General features: G+C 37.1%; 1 protein-coding gene across 2 annotated transcripts in view; it reads left to right on the top strand.

Annotated features, from left to right (window-relative positions):
* The window catches only part of AASDHPPT (aminoadipate-semialdehyde dehydrogenase-phosphopantetheinyl transferase), a 33,516-nt gene extending 22,752 nt beyond the window's left edge, over positions 1 to 10,764 (top strand). For both annotated transcript variants that reach the window (XM_029208481.1, XM_029208480.1), the window contains exons 5-6: positions 4,416 to 4,487; positions 6,330 to 10,764. In XM_029208481.1, coding sequence (XP_029064314.1) covers positions 4,416 to 4,487; positions 6,330 to 6,494 — 237 coding nt within the window. In that variant the 3' untranslated portion in view covers positions 6,495 to 10,764. The remainder of the gene's footprint in view (positions 1 to 4,415; positions 4,488 to 6,329) is intronic.
* Positions 10,765 to 21,357: the final 10,593 nt, after the last annotated feature.

Below are 21,357 nucleotides of genomic sequence, written 5' to 3'. Positions count from 1 at the left end.
CCATATTAACAAACTGAAGGAAAAAAACCATATGGTCATCTCAATAGATGCAGAGAAAGCTTTTGACAAAATTCAGCACCCATTGATGATAAAAAACCCTGCAGAAAGTAGGCATAGAGTGAACTTTCCTCAACATAATAAAGGCCATATATGACAAACCCACAGCCAACATGATCCTCAATGGTGAAAAACTGAAAGCATTTCCACTAAGATCAGGAACAAGACAAGGCTGCCCACTCTCACCACTCTTATTCAACATAATTTTGCAAGTTTTAGCCACAGCAATCAGAGAAGAAAAGGAAATAAAAGGAATCCAAATTGGAAAAGAAGATGTAAAGCTGTGACTGTTTGCAGATAACATGATACTATTCATAGAGAATCCTAAAGATGCTACCAGAAAACTACTACAGCTAATCAATGAATTTGGTAAAGTAGCAGGATACAAAATTAATGCACAGAAATCTCTTGCATTCCTATACACTAATGATGAAAAATCTGAAAGTGAAATCAAGAAAACACTCCCATTTACCACTGCAACAAAAAGAATAAAATATCTAGGAATAAACCTACCTAAGGAGACAAAAGACCTGTATGAAGAAAATTATAAGACACTGATGAAAGAAATTAAAGATGATACAAATAGATGGAGAGATATACCAAGTTCTTGGATTGGAAGAATCAACATTGTGAAAATTACTACCCAAAGCAATCTACAGATTCGATGCAATCCCTATCAAACTACCACTGGCATTTTTCACAGAACTAGAACCAAAAATTTCACAATTTGTATGGAAACACAAAAGACCCCGAATAGCCAAAGCAATCTTGAGAACGAAAAACGGAGCTGGAGGAACCAGGCTCTCTGACTTCAGACTATACTGAAAGCTACAGTAATCAAGACAGTATGGTACTGGCACAAAAACAAAAATATAGATCAATTGAACAGGATAGAAAGCCCAGAGATAAACCCATATGCATATGGTCACCTTTATTTGATAAAGGAGGCAGGAATATACAGTGGAGAAAGGACAGCCTCTTCAGTAAGTGGTGCTGGGAAAACTGGACAGGTACATGGAAAAGTATGAGATTAGAACACTCTATAACACCATGCACAGAAATAAGCTCAAAATGGATTAAAGACCTAAATGTAAGGTCAGAAACTATCAAACTCTTAGAGGAAAACATAGTCAGAACACTCTGACATAAATCACAGCAAGATCCTTTTTGACCCACCTTCTAGAGAAATAGAAATAAAAACAAAAATAAACAAATGGGACCTAATGAAACTTCAAAGCTTTTGCACAGCAAAGGAAACCATAAACCAGACCAAAAGACAACCCTCAGAATGGGAGAAAATATTTGCAAATGAAGCAACTGACAAAGGATTAATCTCCAGAATTTGCAAGCAGCTCATGCAGCTCAATAACAAAAAAACAAACAACCCAATCCAAAAATGGGCAGAAGACCTTAATAGACATTTCTCCAAAGAAGATATACAGACTGCCAACAAACACATGAAAGAATGCTCAACATCATTAATCATTAGAGAAATGCAGATCAAAACTACAATGAGATATCATCTCACAGTAGTCAGAATAGCTATCATCAAAAAATCTAGAAACAGTAAATGCTGGAGAGGGTGTGGAGAAAAGGGAACACTCTTGCACTGCTGGTGGGAATGTGAATTCGTACAGCCACTATGGAGAACAATATGGAGGTTCCTTAAAAAACTAAAAATAGAACTACCATATGACCCAGCAATCCCACTACTGGGCATATACCCTGAGAAAACCATAATTCAAAAAGAGTCATGTTCCAAAATGTTCATTGCCGCTCTATTTACAGTATCCAGAAGATGGAAACAACCTAAGTGTCCATCATCAGATGAATGGATAAAGAAGATGTGGCACATATGTACAATGGAATATTACTCAGCCATAAATATAAATGAAATTGAGTTATTTTTGTAGTGAGGTGGATGGACCTAGAGTCTGTCATACAGAATGAAGTAAGTCAGAAAGAGAGAGACAAATACCATATGCTAACACATATATATGGAATTTAAGAAAAAAAAAATGTCATGAAGAACCTAGGGGTAAGACAGGAATAAAGACACAGACCTACTAGAGAATGGACTTGAGGATGTGGGGAGGGGGAAGGGGAAGCTGTGACAAAGTGCGAGAGTATCATGGACATGTATACACTATGAATCGTAAAATAGATAGCTAGTGGGAAGCAGCCACATAGCACAGGGAGATCAACTTGGTGCTTTGTGGCCACCTAGAGGGGTGGGATAGGGAGGGTGGGAGGGAGGGAGACGAAAGAGGGAAGAGATATGGGGACATATGTCTATGTACAACTGATTCACTTTGTTATAAAGCAGAAACTAACACACCATTGTAAAGCAATTATACTCCAATAAAGATGTAAAAAAAAAGATATATTAACATTTATGACAGATTTTCTTTAGTACTTTACCATTGGGAAAACATTGTAAAAGTTGAATGATTTAAGTTATACCTTAAACTTTTATTTTACTTTATAAGGTGAAAATACATACTAAGAAAATGACATAAAATTTGACTAAAGCAGGTTAATCTTTGTAATCTAATGCTAAACTATCTCCTGAAAAAGTAAAATATTCTTGCTCCCTTTGGGTTTGTTGGAGATTTTAAGGAAATTTTGTTATTCACAATAGTTTTATGGATAAAAAACTCTAAGCTTAGGAAACTTTTGAAAATTTATAAAGTCTTAAAATTAAGTCAAGTTCAGTAGCATTGAATGTACTAGCTTAACTAGCTAGCTAGCTTGCTGGGTTAATTTCTTTTTTCAACTAATATTTATTATAGATGTACTAGGCAGAAAGGATTTAGGGAAAGGTGATCACCTCATAGAACTTTTATTCTAGTGAGACATCAAATATTAATGTTTGATAAACTGGAGTCATTGTAAAATAACTTCTCTAGTTTTGCTGTTTTGAAATTTCATATTTATGTGATGTTGATGAGGTCTGAGTAGATACGGTGAATATTTTGAAATCAGTCTCATTGAATTTTGGCTTATAACGAGGTAAGTAAACAAACTGAGCATTTAAGTGGCATTTTAGTGGACAGGCTGGATGCAAACTAGTTATTGCCCACGGTTACCTCTTGATATTCCGGTTACAGACACTACAAAACTGCTGATCTAAGTTGTTTTCCAAAAATAATTATAGGCAAAACATCTCTGTATGTTAGTGTTTATATTATTGATACATTCAGTGTAAAGAATGGGAGAACCATGTTCAAAAAGAATAGTTTTGTTTACGGTAACAAACTTTGACCTATTAAATGTTTTCTCATACTTAGTTATTTTTTCTTCTCTTGAAATGTTTTCCTAAATTTATCTCTTTTGAATTTCTTTTATTTATTTATTTATTTTTTGCTAATTTGGATATCTTAACGTATGAAGATATGAGGAAGAGGATGAAGGATGAAAAGTCCCTAAGTAATACTGCTTCTGATTGTAGTTTCCTATTTCAACTCATGTCTTATGGAAGACTGCCTTAGTAAAGTGGCTTTTTGGTGAAATTTTGTTTAGTTTTTAACAGTTGTTCATACATTTCTCTGGTAACTGCCTCAATGTCTATTATATTTTAAAGCCCCCTCCCCCTTTGTCTCATACATAGGGGAAAATAGGAAATTACATATTTTTTAAGTCTTACCTATGAATTTCCACCATGATTTTCCATAGGCTATAGTATGTAGTTAACTAAATGCTTATAAACCAGTGTTGCAATCTAATTTTTTTAAATGTACACTTTAAGCATATACAAAACTAACATCACCAGTGAGGGCAGATGGCTATCTAGATGTGCCTCTAGATAGGATATTTTATCTATGTAGTATTCTTACTAAGAATGTATAATATAAGTGTAATCATTAAGAACCATCAGACTGAAAATAGCCAACGTTTATTAGTAAAAAGTGGGGGATGGGGCTTGTATTTTAAAATACTAACATCATAAAAGACAAAAGAAAAGCTAGGAAGACAGTGACAACTGAATGTAATACTTGACCCTAGACTGCCTCCTGTACTGGAGGTGGGGAAATGATATAAAGGACATTACTGGATTAATTCACAAAAGTTGGAGTACAGAGAGTAGATTTAAGTATTATTTTAATGTTAAATTTACCAAAGTTATTAACTACAGTGGTTATGTGAGAGAATGTCCCTATTAGGAAATATATATTGAAATATTACAGAGTAAAGGGCCAAAATATATGTGACTATTCCTTCAAGTCGGGGGGAGTGGAGATATATATGTATGTATGTGTGTATATGGTTGGGGGGAGTGAAATTTTTTAAATGTAAATAGAAATATATCTATGTTTCTATATTTAGTATTCTCTATTTACTTATGTTTTATTTTTCAGGAAAGCAAAATAGATGAGCACCATTTTGTTGCAGTAGCTCTTAGGAAACCCAATGGATCTAGACATCAGGATGTAAGATTTTAAGATTTCTCTGATTTTTTTCTAAAAAGCATGTATTAAAGTTGAATTTGTTATTTATTGATGGAAATAATCATTTGGTTTATATCAGGTTAGAGGTTTGGGCATTTTTTTTTTTAATTATAGACTTTAGAAGTGTTCATTATCTAATCCTTAAGATCATCTGGGATTTCACAGAAATGTTTTAAAAGTATGTTACTTGCTTCTTCACATTCAAATACACTTAAATATGACAAAGAAAAAATTTCGGTGGTACTGTCCTAGTATTCATATATTCAGTAGATATTCAAGATAATCACTGTCTTGGTCATCTTAACAGTGGTTTATTTCCTGGTGAATTGGAGCTGTCTTTGAATATTAAGGGTACCAAGTTGAGGGATAGTGAGTAATGGAATTATCTGTCAAATTGAACTCCTTCCCCTTTTTATAATACTCTCCTAAATTATTTCCAAAGTGTCAAAAATGTGAGAGATCTTGTGATATATTCTAGCATAACATCAATTCTTCCAATCAAAATCGATTTTTACTTTCTTCTGCTATTTAATTGGTAAGTTGAGAAATCTTTTAAAAAAGAAACCTTAGGGTCTTGACTCTCAGCCTACATGTAGTTGTGATTCTGTGGAAGTATTTATTTAAGGAATACTGATAATGTCACAATAATTGAAACTATATGCTTATTATTATTTTTAGGGAATCTGCATGAGAGAATGTAGTGTGATCAATATGTATGCATCATTACTTTTAGAAAAAAAGCTCAGTCTACAGATCATGCCTTTGACAGATTAAAAAGATTAAAATTCTTCATAGATTATTTTCTTTTAAAAGGATGAAATGTTAAAATTGACCCCTGTAATCTGAAGATGTTCCAACCCAGGTTACCTGTCCTTGTGTGCTGAAGTCTCAGCATTACCCTTTCTGCTAATACCTTATGATTCCATAGAGCTTTATATTTTTTGTAATGTCTGCACATGGCAGTACTTTCTTTTTATTTCCCTGGAGACAGCCTATTTAGGCAGCAATGGCATAGTGAGAAAAGGGTGAGGGTACTATTCAGAAGACCTGGCTGAGTTTCAGGCTCAGGTCTACCATTTAACCTGTGTTGTAAGCTTGTATAAATTGATTGATCTTACTGAGCCTCAATTTCCCCATCTATAGAGTTGAGGTAACAACCATATCAGCATAGTTATAGAATTACATCATATAAAATAGATATTAACCTTGTAAAAGCACTGTAGAAGACCCAAGTACTATCTTTAGTAGAATGTATAGAATGTTAAAGACAGTCCACACCAGGCTGAGTTGTTGAACAAGGGCTCTGTCACGGAGTATAAGATATAGTTTAAATTTAGTGTTGAATGAGTCATTTCCTAATGAAGTGTTGCATCTCTGTGTGGTTATGGGTATTTTATCAGACGCACCCTCTACAGTATTTCTCAAAAGTTTGCCTGGTGGTCCCTCTCTATCAGAATAACCCACCTGCTTGTTAAAGTTATATATTTTGGCATCCTTTTTGACTCATCTACTGAATCAGAATTTTTGGATGTGTGGCTCAGTAAATCTACATTTTAAACAAATACCACAGGTTATTTTTATCTACAAAAAGTTTGAGAATCAGGTTATTTCATATTTTTCTTGATTTGTTATATTGGCAACACTAATATAAGGAGTAGAAGCAATTATCTAGAAATGCTACTGTGTTGTAATTTAATGTTATTGAAGTATAATTTACTATTGCTGAAATGTGATTACTGATTTCTTATTTTCCTAATTACAAAATTGACCATAAGATTAATATGCAGTATAACATAGAGGTAATCTAATTTTTTACCCTTTTAGGTTTCATTTCAAGGTGATTCTAAACCAACCCAGAGGCAGTTTACTATTCTCACCTTTAATGATTTAATATCATCTGCTGTTCCTATGACCCCTGAAGATCCTTCATTTTGGGACTGTTTTTGCTTCACAGAAGAAATTTCAATACGAAATGGTACAAAGTCATGATATGATTTTCTAAGTAAAAAGGGAAATGAAAACTGTAATCTTCTGTATTCACTAAAAAATAAATGCCTGAGAGTATCAAATTTTATTTCACAAAACAGTTTAAAAAAGAACAACTTTTCCTATTAAAAAGGCAGACTCCCAGTTCAGGATAGCTCACTAGAATACGTGTTTACCTCTTCTTCCTCCCCCAAAATCGCATTGGATTTACTGAAGAAATAGAAACTGGTGGGAGAATCTTAAAGTGATATATGTTCATTTTAGAAAGCAACAGAAAATGTGAATTCACAAGAAGGGAACATTGGAATTCCTATCTTTCAGAGATAACTATTTCAGAGGTAACTATCCCTAAAACCTGGAGTACCTTCCCAGACCTTTTTCTTGGCAAACGATTCCATATTAACATAGTTACTCTTTTTTTAAATGGGAACATACTATTTTTAATTTTTTTTTCTCTGAACTGTACATCTACTGTTCATAAATATACTGCTGTAGCGTAACTTTTAGTGACTCTAAAGTATTGTGTTGTACGGTTTCTATCAGGATGCTATTGACCAGAGGTAATAATGTTCAAATATCATCGACTTAAGTAACCAAGGACATTTATTGTCTCACATAAACAGTTCAGAGGTGTCATTAAGGACGCTTTTATTTGCCTAGCCTCAGCTTATTGGTTTTGCCTTAGGCTTGTCTCCCTCGTGGTTGTAAGAGCTGCTGCTGTAACTTCCAGCTTCACATCTTCATAAAAATTGTATCTAAAAGGCAGGAAAGGCTGTTTTTCCTCTCACATCTCAGTTTTGTCAGTGAGGAAGATTTTTTCTTCTTAAGAGCCCCCAGAAAATTTCCACAAAGTTTCTGTTGACTCAGATCAGGTCACTTTTGGGTTGGGTAAGGAAGAAGCTAAGGCAAAGTCTGGGGGAATGACATCTAGGGGAAGCCCAGTGTCTGCCATAATGGAGGTGTGCCACAATTTACTCATTCTTTCTTCTGTGTTAGACATTTTGAATGTCTGCAGTTTTTACTATAAGCAGTGATTTGTTGAACATCCTTGTAACCACATTTTGAGGTACATGTTTAATTATGTCCTTAAGAAAGTAAATTTCTAGAAATGGAATGATTGGTTCAAAGGAATTAAATAAACATTTTTAGAGCCTCTATAAGTATTGCCAAATCTCGTTCTCTAAAAAGGCTGTACAACTTATACTTCTAGTTATTGTTATATGTGTGACCACTCTCTCACCCCCCACCTACATACTCTCTGGTCATCTGTAGATAGGATCTTTTTTTAAAAAATTAATCTATGCCAAAATAGGTGAAAAATGGTACCTTATTTTTTAAATTTGTGTTTCTTTCATTACAAATGAGGTTGGTATGTCAGTGTTGTTATTCGCTGTTAGTATTCTTTTTTTATAAACTTCCTGTTCATTATCTTAGCCTGTTTCTATTTTGGTAATAAGACTTAATTTAAAGTGGAAACATTATATATAAGATGCCAAGACCATCATATTGATGACAGAATCTATTCTGTGGTTGTAGTGCATGTCTTGGGGAGTTAAAGTCTTATAATTGTTGAATGTCAAGAAGTGAAATAGTTTCATTGGTTAAAAGTTGTGTGTAAATTGTATAAAATTAGATACTTTGCTTAAGTAAAAAAAAAAAATTTGGAATGTTTTATAATTTTTTATTTCATTAAGCATGCCCATATATTCCAAGCATAGTAAATAACATGTTTTAAAAAGATCAAATAGCATTTATAGTTGAGGAAGCATTGTTATCCCTAGCATGAGTGTAATGGTGATGTGAAAAATTGTCATCTTTCTTGTCATTATAATAATAAAGTAATTAACATTATTGAATTTTTATGAGCCAGGTACCATGCTAGATTTGTGGGGGTGGGGGGTTCTGTTATTACTTAAAGTTTCACATAGAGTCAAATGGATTCACATAGTTTAGAATCAAATAGATCTATAAAAAATTCTTTTTCTAAATGAAAAATACCACTTCCTTGACCTTCCTCTCCTATTTCCTGTCCCCAGAGCAAGCTGTTTCACTGGTTTTATTTTGTTGTTATTTATTACCATATCTTCAGGTAACATGCTTATATTGCTTTTACTTGTTTTCAGTTTGAGGTATTTCTTTAATTCCTGATATAAAGCTTTGTTCTTCTGCTTCCCAACCATTGCACTTACCCTCCCAGCATATGTAATTCAGTGTTTACATTATTGACTGTGATTAAGACTGTTTACATCATTAAGATTACTGTAACACTGTACAGCTAAGTGATGTTATTCTTACCCTGTACTGCATTTTTATTTCCTTGACTTAATAATTTATTTTGTTTACATAAGTTTCTATATACTTATTGCTAATTAAATCCAAAACTCTATGTTCAGACATACCAGTTGTTTTATCAATTTCATCCATCTTGAAGAAATTGCTTCTGGAGCAATAATCTGTTTTGTCCAGTCTGGACTTTTTACCTTCTGTGACTGGTGCACAGCTGTCATCTTGGAATCTCTTTTCACCATCATCCTAGGAATTGCTTGTGTCTCCCCAATATTGGATTCCCTGATTTCCCATTTCCTATATCTCATGTCTGTCTTAGATTTACTCCTTCGTTTGTGTGGATCATATCCTCAAGTAGCTCCCTGAGAACAAATGGGGCACAGGAGATACATTTTTTTGCAGAGTGGTATAGGAGATCTAACTATAGATGCATTCACCATATCAACACTACCCTTTGCTGCCGTCCACACTCACACTATTCCTGAGCTCATTTTGGACAGTTTTAGTTTCTTTGTACAGTAAACATAATTCAGCTCTGGCAAAAAAAATGGTTTCTGTTAATAGTTTCCTGCATAGGAACTCTGATGGATTGACTTTTAAAAATGGATCTATGTGTGTACGTATGCACATACACATATTCACATACCCCTTGCTATTCAAACTCAGGAATTGAATAGATTTGGATATATTTTTCAATTAAAGTATTCACCATCCTTACTACTAAGTATCTGAACCTCAGAAACTAATTAGATTTGGGTAACTAAATAGCCTCACTGGCTGAAGGACTGCCAACTGAACTTGAACAACTAAACAGATTTATACATACATGTATATACATACATCTTTGATCAAAAATATGCCTGAAAACAGTTCCATCTCCTACTAATAGATCATATTAAAAGGGATGTGAAGAGAGCTAATAATTATTTCGTTTTATGGGGAAAATATGCCATCAGTGTTTGTGAATTTGGGATTGGCAGAAGTCTTTGGACATATCTCCAGTTAATATTCTTTGTCTGAGAGTGTTTATAGTAGAATACCTGTCTTCCTTTGTAAGTGCTTCACATGTATCAAGCTCTTCAATCCTCATAACCTTATAGGGTAAGTCCTATTATCCTCAGTATACTGGTGGGAAAAATAAGGTACTGAGATGTTAAGCAACTTACTAAATAAAGATCATACCACCATTATACAGTGGACTCCATATTTGAACCAGATAGCCTAGATCCAGAGTCTGAACTGTGCTCTACTAAATTCAGTGATTTGCTGTAAATGAATGTAAGCAATCCTGGGGCAGGGATGCTTGGGCCTGGGAGCCTTTATTTGTAGTTTTTGCTGATTTCATGAAATAATGCCAGGTGTGTCACCAACAACTAGTTTAACACTATTTTGCCATATTTGCCTCAAATTTTTTATCCCAAAGATACTGCTAAATAGCTCTCACCCCTGAAACCAAGCAGGACTCTGTGGGGCTCTTGGGCATGGAAGCCTTTCTGTGTTCTCTCTTTCTTGTTTGTAGGGAATAGGCTTGTCTCCATGACCTTCCCTGAGTTGCAAAGGGCAGATTCAAACAGCTGCTAATCAGGGGAGGGAGGGGATGCAGAGACAAGGGAGGAGCAGTCAAACAATAGTGCAGGGTCCTAGTTCTGCCTCAAGGGATACACATAACAATATCTTTGAGCTCTTCTGCAGAGCTAAAATCCCCAACAAATGGAAGTTATTAACTACTTGATGAAGCATTCTTTATTCCAGAGAGAAGGTCACAGTTGGATAACATCCAGAACCACAAGAAGCTCATCAGGAGAACACCTGAGGCCAGATTAAAGGAATGCAGGCCCTGCACACACCCTGATCTTTATCAGCAACCTCACCCTTGAACCATTCTTGTAAAACTCCTCACCAAATCCTTCCAGGTTGGGACACAGTTTTGAGGGCATTAGCCCACTGTGTCCCCCTTTGCCCGGCAAAGCAATAAAGTTCTTTTCTACTTCACACAAAACTCTGTCTCCAAGATTCAATTCAGCGCTGGTGCACAGAGGCTAAGTTTCGGCATCACCCCCGGTCCTATTCCTTTTTCCCTCTCCAGAGGTAACTTGTATCACTTGTAGTTTTATGCACTTAACTACTTGTGTATGCATCCATAGTCTGTGCATAGTGTTATGTACTTATATCCTGTATTTTCCTATTAGAATGGAAACATCAGGATTGGATGTCTTAAAAGTGACAACAGTGTAAGAATAATCAGCTCACTTAAGCAGAAATTTAAAGGACATTATACATACCCTTAGGGGTTAGCAGTCACCCTTAGGAGTTACAATAGGACACCTGGAGGCGTTCATTTTAATCTAAATTTTCGGAAAGAATATGATGAAAGCAATACAGATAATAGTAAAATAGAATGCAAACTTGCCCAAGTTTTAAGACAAGTTGCAGGGGACTGCAAAGGAATTTTCCTGCCTAGGAATATGCAGTCACTGTTCTTTTAGGATCATTCTTCAGTGGAAAAGTTAGAAAGGAACCAACATTAGGGGGATGAAAAGTGCAATTTGTTGAATACTTAATCAGAAGTAGAGCCTAACGCTTGGCATAGTGCATACCTTTGCAGGTCACCTCTGAGAAAGCACCCATGTGCTAGGTGTAAGGCCGCTCTTCTACTGGCCTAGACCTTAAGCAGTAGGCTAGTGGAAGCCCAGAAGTTTGGTGATCCTAACAGTACCATGTTATTTCTGTTGATACTTAGCACTCTTTCTGTGCTCTTCCTAGTACTGCCTTAGCAGGAAGCCTGCTAAACTGGCTCTCCCCCCTCTAAATGTGCTCTACCCTTCACACTGCTCAGTACCCTGGGAAGTTGACTTCTATGCACAATATTAACCAGAATCCCTTTTCCTTGGTTGAGTGTTGCAAATGGGAGAAACCATTAGGAGAAGACTGGGTGGGAAGGGAAAGAGGTCAGGGAGTGTATTTTCTTGCCTTCCTCCCATGCAGTGGTTTGGAAATAGCTGTATTCTTCTACATCACAGCTCCTGACATAGCCCAGAAGTAGATCTCATAGGTTCAGCAACCAGTTTTCCTTGCCTTTTCTTCCTTTGAGTAGAAACATCTTGCTCTTGCTTAGCCCAGGCTGCTTCACCATCTCTTGTAATTTCCTTTATCCTTGCCTACACTCTTTGCTCAATTTGGGTGTGCCATCTGTTTCCTGCTGCAGACCTGTATAATATAGTAATTTGTACCATGAGTAGCTCCTAGAAACACAGCCTCAAAGTAGGATTCTGGAATTGCATTGCATGCATTTGGTGGATATACAAATACCTTCCTTGTCAGGGGAAATGGATACTTGTGGCAAGAGGTGATTTCACATTTACTCACATTATCACTTGTGGTGGTGTGAGGTGTTGGAAGACTGAGGAAGATCAAGTGGATGTGGCATTTTGTCACTATGGCCATGATGGGGATTACAGAGGCTGTTGTGAGGGCTAATAGTTCTGTTTGTTTTGTTTCTTTTTTGATTTTTGGCCACACGACGCAGCATGTGGGATCTTAGTTCCCCAACCAGGGATCGAACCCATGCCCCCAGAGCACCAAGGAAGTCACGGGCTAGTCATTTTGGATGCCCAGGATGTACACACAGGAAAAAGGATAAATTGAAACCAAGCGTGAAACATCAGAAAACTTATTATGGCAGCTTTAGGGGAATATCTTGTCTTTTGTAGCTGACAGAAGCAACCCCTTCTCTCTGAGGGAAACAGTCTTACCCCAACTGCCATACACCCAAGAAAAAAAGTTTTCAGTGACTTCACCTAAGAAAATTCTTTCATGAGGGGATATCAGGATCCACACCTACTATCCATCTTTACACTCCGGAAAATAATCAATTAGATGCCAGCATATCCCAGACGAGTACAAGATTAGGCCCAAGAGAAGGCACCTGTACAGGATATTATCACTTTGCACTGGTAGGAGTCTGGGGAACAAGTATGGGAGTAGATTCTAAGGGTATTAAACCAAAAAGGATGACATAAGGTAGGCCAGGCATATTGATATTGGTGTATTCACACAGGAAACGTGATTTAACATATTGGCTTGAGAACCTGGAAATGATGGTAACATTGACACAATAGCTGCCTACAGTCAACTAGGTGGAAATGTCAGAACTTTCCCAGAGTACTATAAAGGGAAGAGTCCAGAGTCTTAGGGAGAGGGGAATGTGGATCTATTCTGTGTGAACTTGCTCATTACCACAAACATCGTTGCTTACAAGAATGGAAATGTATTCTCTCACAGTTCTGGAGGCTAGAAGTCTAAAATTAGTTTTACTGGGCTGAGATTAAGGTGTCAGCAGGGCCATACTCCCTCTGGAGGCTCTAGAGCTCCAGGGGAGAATCTATTCCTTGCCTCTTAGCTTCTGGTGGCTGCCAACATCCCTAGGTTTGTGTTCATGTCACTCAATTCTTTGTCTCCATGAGCACATGGCCTCCTCTTCAGCATGTGTCAAATCTCCCTCTGTCTCTCTCTTTTAAGGATGGTTGTGATTGAATTTAGGGCCACTCAGATAATCCAGGATTCAAGTTTCCTAACCAAATCACATTTATTTCCCATATAAATAATATTCGCAGGTTCCTGGGATTAGGACTTGACATCTTTGGGGACCATTATCCAGTCTACTATTATGTAGTAAATTGTTAAATTACGGTAGATCTATACCATGGGATACTAACTCAGCAATAAAAGGGAATGAACTATTGAAACACTTTACAACCTGGATAAGTGGCCAATGAATTACGCTGAGTGAAAAAAATAGCCAATTATGAAAGCATACATAGTGTATGATTCTATTTATACAACATTCTTTAAATGACAAAATTATAGAAATGGAGAGCTGATTAGTGACTGCCAGGGTTTAAAGAGGTGGTGGGGGCAGGAAGGAGGTAGGTATGGCTGTAGTAGGACATGAGGGATCCTTGTTGAGATGTTAATGTTTTGTATTTTGATTGTCAATATCAAAATGCTGATTGTAATATTGTTCTACAGTTTTGCATGCAAAGAGTACACAGGATATCTCTAGTATTTTACAGCTACATGTAAATTTACAATTATGTCAAAATGCTTAATTTAAAAAGTGCTACTCAACAAGAAAAAAACAACCCAATCAAAAAATGGGCAGAAGACCTAAAAAAAAGGGTACAGGGGCTTCCCTGGTGGTGCAGTGGTTAAGAATCGGCCTGCCAAAATGCAGGGGACATGGATTCGAGCCCTGGTCCAGGAAGATCCCACATGCCCCGGAGCAACTAAGCCCGTGCACCACAGCTACTAAGCCTGCACTCTAGAGCCCATGAGCCACAACTACTGAGCCCATGCGCCTACAGTCCGTGCTCCGCAGCAAGAGAAACCACCGCAATGAGAAGCCCACGCACTGCAATGAAGACCCAACGCAGCCAAAAATAAAATTAATTAATTTTTTTAAAAATTTGTAAAAGGGTACCAATGAACTTAATAACTTTTGTTATTTACAAAACAGAAATAGAGTCACAGATGTCGAAAACAATCTTATGGTTACCAGGGGTGGGGTGTAGCGGGGAGGGATAAATTGGGAGATTGGGATTGACATATACACTACTATATAAAAAATAGATTAATAAGGACCTATTGTATAGCACAGGGAACTTTACTCAACACTCTGTAATGTCCTATATGGGAAAAGAATCTAAAAAAGGGTGGATATATGTATATGTATAACTGATTCACTTCACTGACAGCAGAAAGTAACACAACATGTAAATCAACTATACTCCAATAAATTTTTTTAAAAAAAAACTTTGGGAAAGCAAAATAAATAAATAAATAAATAAGAGGGGAGGGGAAAGCAGACATGTCAATGGCAAAGAGAGAGGCAGTAGTTACTAAAAAACCTAGCCTAGGATCCCTGGCAGCAATGAAAAAGAAAGATTTTTGGTACTTTGAGATAAAGCTCTCTCATCTAGCATTTATATAGAGAACACTGAATGCTAACAGCACTTTCTATGTTTTAACTCATTTAGGAGTACTCTATAAATTATAAAACACTATAAGAATATAAAATGATAATAAACTATTCTGTATATATTCTAGACATGCAAATAAATCTACAGTCCTCCCACCAAAAAATAACCATGTATAATTTCTGCATAATCATCAGCTGTATATAGAGTTTGAGCTTCCTCTCTTACCCTGATATTTCTAGTCTCTCATTAAAAGTGTCAAGTGTCATTAAGCCAATAAACTCAAACTTTATAGCTAGTTAATTTGTACTTGCTCTTCCATTTCAGGTCATTTAATCATTAGTCAAATATTTGAGTGAAGTTTTGTATTTGATAATATTTTAGGGAGCACTGCCACCTGCCAAAGAGTTGCTAATCATGCCCATGATGTCTTTGGATTATCAAATAAATACTTTATTCAGTAAGAGTTTTGTCTATTACTCTTACCACCATAAAACCAGAACTGTACTTAACTTCTCAAATCCTTTCCTCCTCAGCCATGGAAGGTACTCAAGGCTCAGCCCAAGGAGCGTGCTCAGAGTTATCTTCTTTGCACAGGACTTAGTCTGGGAGCCATCACTTGGACTTCTCAGGCTTATTTTTATATCCTCCTGTTTTGCATTTTATATAAGAATTTCATTTTGAAGCTACATTTTGTTAAGTAGTTTTAGCTATGCTTGGCATTATGAGCAAAGAATCCAGCATAGGAGAAATGCCTTTTGAATTGTTTCTCATAGAATTTCTGTATATGGAGACAGTGAACACTAGACAAAGAAAACACTCTCAAACTCATTTTACTAGCTTTTAAAACAATGTTGTATAAAAATAAACCAAAGAAATGAGTATAATACAAATCAGATGAAACATCAATACACTTGGTTGTATCTAATTTTACAGGATCTTAATAGTTTATATTGGGTTTTTCAATGCTCAAGACAAAATAAATAAATAAAAAGTCCTGCAGTTTGAGCACCAATGTATAACCAGTGCTTTTCTACATTCTTTGCTGTTATGAGTAGAGAATGCATAAAGCTGAGCTGGATTCATTGTTTGGATTAAAATTAATCTTTGGGCAGCCAGATGGTTTTTATTTTCACACATTTTATTTAAATTTTTCTCATCTCTGAAGTCAGCCTCAAGATTTATGAGTTTTGTAAATACTTATAAAGGTTTCTGTTTGTTTGTTTTAATTGAGCCACAGAGGTGCCCTATGGGACATTCAATCCCAGGTTTGGGGAAAACAATAAACAGGTAACTTGGTCATTTCCATATAACCTGACCATGAGAGGGTTGCTTTATCAATGAATAAATTCATCTTCTTTTTTAGACATCAGCTATTTTTTTAGTTCACCAATCTGTGTATGACAAGTCCGTCAGAAGGATTAAGCATCTGGTTTAACTTTTCCATTAAATGTCCCTTTTTGACTTTTAGTAGATTTAGGCAAAGCTTGCGGGAAGACTTTTAAGTAACAATACTGCTCTTAAAGAGTTAAGAATTACCATCAAAGTAATTTACTGCTTAAAATCCTTCCAATGGCTTCCAATAATCTATAGAATAAAATTCAAATCCATTAGCCTAATACATTATTGATGACCACCACCCTCCCTACCACTCACATCTAATTGTAGCCCTCCTTGCAGCCAACTTGTGAACCTTAGAAGCTAATTATTATTCCACCTAATTCACCCCTACCCAACACTGACAGTCAATGTTCCAAGCTGTTTTCTATCTCTCTACATTTGCTGCTACTTCACACTGCCTTCCCCACCTATTAGCTGAACAAATAATTCTTTTAAGAATCAGACCAATTGGACAATCTAGAAAAAATGAATAAATTCCTGGAAAAATACAACCTATCAATCATGAAGAAATAGAAAATATGAACAAAACAGTGAGTAAGGAAATTGAAGTGGTAGTCAAAAACTTCCCAAAAAAGAAAATCCTGGGACCGATGTCTTCACTGGTAAATTCTACCAAACATTTAAAGAAGAACTAATACCAATTCTTCCCAAAAAAGTTGAAGAGAAGAAAACACTCTCAAACTCACTTTACAAGGCCAGGATTACTCTCATACCAAAGCCAGATAAGGTCACTACAAGAAAAGAAAATTACAGGCCAAATATCCTTGATGAACATAGAGGCAAAAATTCTGATTAAAATATTAGCAAACTGAATTGCACAGCACATTAGAAGAAACACACACCATGATCAAGTGGAAATTTATCCCTAGGATGCAAGGATGTATTAACATACACAAATCAAGGGGAAGAGGAGGGGAAAAATAAGTGAAGAGAATTAAGAGGAACAAACTGCCAGTTATAAAATAAATAACAGGGATGTAATGTATAGCACAGGGAATATAGTCAGTATTTTGTAAAAGCTTTGTAATCTATAAAAATAGAGTCCCTATATTATACACCTGAAACAAATACAATATTGTAAGTCAACTATTCTTTAATTAAAAAAAAAAAAATCTGAACCTCAACCCCTTTGCCTCAAGTTAGGACAACATTGAAAGATGATCCTAGCTCCAGCGCTCCCACCTAAGGTCATCTGAGGCCTTTATGGCAACCACATCACAGATCAACTCCTCCCTCTGCCCAGTTCCCACTTCCTGGACTTTCCTATATGTGTTGATTTTGACACTCCTCAATAAACTTTCTGCATGAAAAAAAAAAAAACAAGAAAAACAAAAAATTACACAAATCAATAAATGAAATAAACCATGTTAACAAAATGAAGGATAAAATATCACATGGTCATCTTAATAGATGCAAAAAAATTTTAACAAAATTCAACATCTTTAAATGATAAAAATCCCTCAGCAAATTGGATATAGAGGGAACATAACTCATAATAAAGGCCCTATGACAAGCCCACAGCTAACATCATACTCAATAGTAAAAGTTAAAAGCTTTTGCTGTAAGATCAGGGGCAAAACACCATTTCTATTCAACATAGTACTGGAAGTCCTGCCAGAGCAATCAGGCAAGAAAAAGAAATAAAAGGCTTCCAAATCAAAAGGGAAGAAGTGAAAGTATCTGTTTGCAGCTGACATGATATTTTATATTGGAAACCTAGAAGATTCCCACCTAAACACTGATAGAACTAATCAATGACTTCAGTAAAGTTGCAGGATACAAAATCAAAATACACAAATAAGCTGCATTTCTATACGCTAACAATAAACTACCAAAAAAAGAAATAAAGAAATCAATCCCACTCACAATAGCATTGAAAACAAGAAAATACTTAGGAATAAGTTTTGTTGGTCTGTAAACTGGCCCCCATACACTGAGGGTAAAGGAAAGACCAAAGAAAGAGGCAGACTAGATTGGTGGATGGCAGGTTTAATAAACAAGGGAACTTTCATTAAAGACTTGTCTTGGATGGCCACAAGATGAGATTTCTGCACCCACACTCCAGAATCTTAAAAGTTTATATAGAGGCATTCACTGGGTTCAGTCACATAAACCATCCAGATGGTCTCTACAACAACTTTATTCTGTCAAGTTTACATCCTTGAAACAGCTCCTAGTGTGGGTGGGTGGAATGTATACTCCAAGGACAGGGGAGGGGCTCAGGATCTTCTGATTGCCTGGGTCCAGCTCACAGGTCAACCAACAGTTGCATCTTCTCTATGACCTCCTCCCACATTCTACCCTCATGATTGGCTCTTACAGTCTTACACGCCCCCCGTTTTCCACAATGTGCCCTGAGTGGTCAGCAAAGGGTTTTACTAGCATGGAGGTGGCTCATTTTATAGCTATCTGGCTGCTCTGGAAGCAAATACCACAGCAACAACATAGGCACGTGCAAGAGAAAATGCAGGTTAAGATAATGATTCCCAAAATAAGTAACTTTTTTCCACCAAGAGCCCACGACCCAAACCAATGATTTATTAAGGCCAACAGAATCACTCAGGGCTTCCCTGGTGGCTCAGTGGTTAAGAATCCGCCTGCCAATGAAGGGGACACGAGTAAAAGCCCTGGTCCGGGAAGATCCCACATGCCGTGGAGCAACAAAGCCCGTGCGCCACAATTACTGAGCCTGTGCTCTAGAGTCCATGAGCAACAACAACTGAGCCTGCGTGCCACAACTACTGAAGCCCGTGCACCTAGAGCCCGTGCTCTACAACAAGAGAAGCCACTACAATGAGAAGCCCACCCACTGCAACGAAAACCCAACACAGCCAAAAATAAATTAAAAAAAAAGAAAAGAATCACTCAGAACTTTCTCTTGTTTCCTCATGTGATTTAATAAAGATGATACATTAGCATATCATCAGGTATGAACACAAAACATTCTGTTTGGATAATAGCACAAGTACCCCCTTGCAAGGCAGTAATAATATCCAAAGCCATCCTATTTTGAAGCACAGTTTTCTCATTAGAGGCTTTTTAGTGTTCAGTAAAGACAGGCTTTATTGACTATCATGTAAAGTTTGCTAGGTGAATTTAGTAAGGGCTTCTCTGCGTGCCATAACCTCCTCCAAGGCAATTGAGGGAAAAAAGATAGCAGCCAAATTATCATCTGTTCTCTCAGTGGAGAACAGAATGTACCCACCTGGCCTTGAGGAGAGAGAAGTTGTCAGCTTAAGGAACTTGACCTGGTTGTGCATACTACACACATTGACCAGGGCTGGGGGTGGGCAGAACTGTCAGGTGTGAGGAGATGAATGGGGGCAGGACACTCCAGACCAGAACCCCCGCCTTCTCTCCTCTTTCAGTGAGGCATGTTCCATTCCAGTATAGTGTGTTTCAATAGATCTGGCTTGCAGCAGGACAATGGGATCCCAGTGGTGACTGAGTAGTTTCCCCTCGCACAAGGGTTTGAAGTAACTCACTCATCCCAGTGGGATGCCCCACTGTAAATTGCAGTAGATAATGCCTTTCCCAGGAATGATAGGACTCGGTGCCCTCAGTGGAATAGCACATTGATCCATGGCGAGAGTAGGGGCAATGGCCATCATCCAAGAATTCCATAACTTTACAATGTTGGGTATCTCATCAGGGACCCCCAGTCTGGAAAACAGGGCAACAGGCCCTATTTTTTGATCTTTCAAATGTATTAAAGCCTATGAAAGTACTTTGACCTACCAGCTAGGTGGTTTTATCTGTTCATAATTTTATCTGTCACTTTAATACTCCATTTTTCCTTTCTACCAACCTTGTTGCTAGTAGGTTATAGAGGAGATGGAACCTCTATTTGATATTGTATTCTTTTGCATAGTCTTTCTCCTTTGAAATGTGATCCTTGATCTGTCTATTCATCAAGGGTATTTGTACTTTGTACTCAGCTTCTCTAATGTCCCAACGGTGGCAGGCTGGTTTATGCACCAAGAGGGGAAAGCTTAGGTTAGGCCAGAAGTAGGGTCCACAAAAATCACGGCATATTTAGAACCCTTACTCAGAGGGAGGGGGCCAATGTAATCAATTTGCCAATTCCTCACTGGTTGGGAACTTCAGAAGATGGCCGCAGACTCCTTGGCCAGTTGCCTTGGACATTGTTGAGAATACACAGAACATGCTGTTCTTAACCAGAACTTAAGCAAATCACTGTATCTCAAGGGCAATCCAACAGCCTTAGCAATGTGCCATCCCACCTGGGTGCTACAGGGGCCACTCTTCCTATGCACTCAATCTCTCATATCTGCTGAGGGATCAGTTGCTAGTGTTCATACCCAGGTTAGGACATCAGTCTCCTGATTGCCAGGGGGTGTCAATGCCTTATGAACTGGCACATGGAAAATAGTGAGGACTACCTCAGGCTCTTTCAGGTAAACCCAAATGTCTTTCCACATATTTTGCCCCCCACAATTGCTTATTTATGATCATCCCATTGATCACAATTGGCTTCCCATTGTCCAAGCTATAGAATTAATCCCTTTAGAACAGTCCAGCTGTCAGTACAAAGAGTCAATGGCCAGGGCTCATGAGTGATTGGACAAACTGCTCTGAATTCAACAAACTGGCTGCTGCCATTTGTTCCTGTTTCCATCCAGGTGATGTCAGTGTTGGGCTGAATAGTGACTGCAGTCTATTTGGGCAGATTGCCCTGACTAGACCCATCTGTATACAAGGCGTCAGCAGGAATTTCCCCAATTCCCTCTCTAAAGGGCACAAAAGAGAGGGGTAAAGAAATAGGGACAGGAGCAATTGGAGAATCTACATATTCTACAGGGCCTAGTAGCACCCATATTTCTAGAGACAGCAGGCTGTACACTGAAAATTACAAAACTTTGATGAAAGAAATTGAAGAAGAAAAAAACAAGTGAAAAAATATTCTTTGTTCATGGATCAGAAGAATTAATATTGTTAAAAGTGTCCATATTACCCAAAGCCATCTATAGATCAATGCAATCTCAAGATTCCAAAGGCATTTTCACAGAAATAGAGAAAAACAGTCCTAAAGTTTGTGTGGAACCATAAAAGACCTGGAATAGCCAAAGTTATCTTGAGAAAGAAGAGCAAAGCTGGGGGCGTCACATGTCTTGATTTTGAACTATATTACAAAGCTATAACAATCAAGACAGTATGATATGGGCATAAAAACAGACAGACCA

Source organism: Monodon monoceros, unplaced genomic scaffold, assembly GCF_005190385.1.
Source record: "Monodon monoceros isolate NGI ecotype Baffin Bay Population unplaced genomic scaffold, NGI_Narwhal_1 Super_Scaffold_7, whole genome shotgun sequence".
NCBI classification, from domain to species: domain Eukaryota; kingdom Metazoa; phylum Chordata; class Mammalia; order Artiodactyla; family Monodontidae; genus Monodon; species Monodon monoceros.
This window is presented reverse-complemented; position numbering and strand designations above follow the sequence as displayed.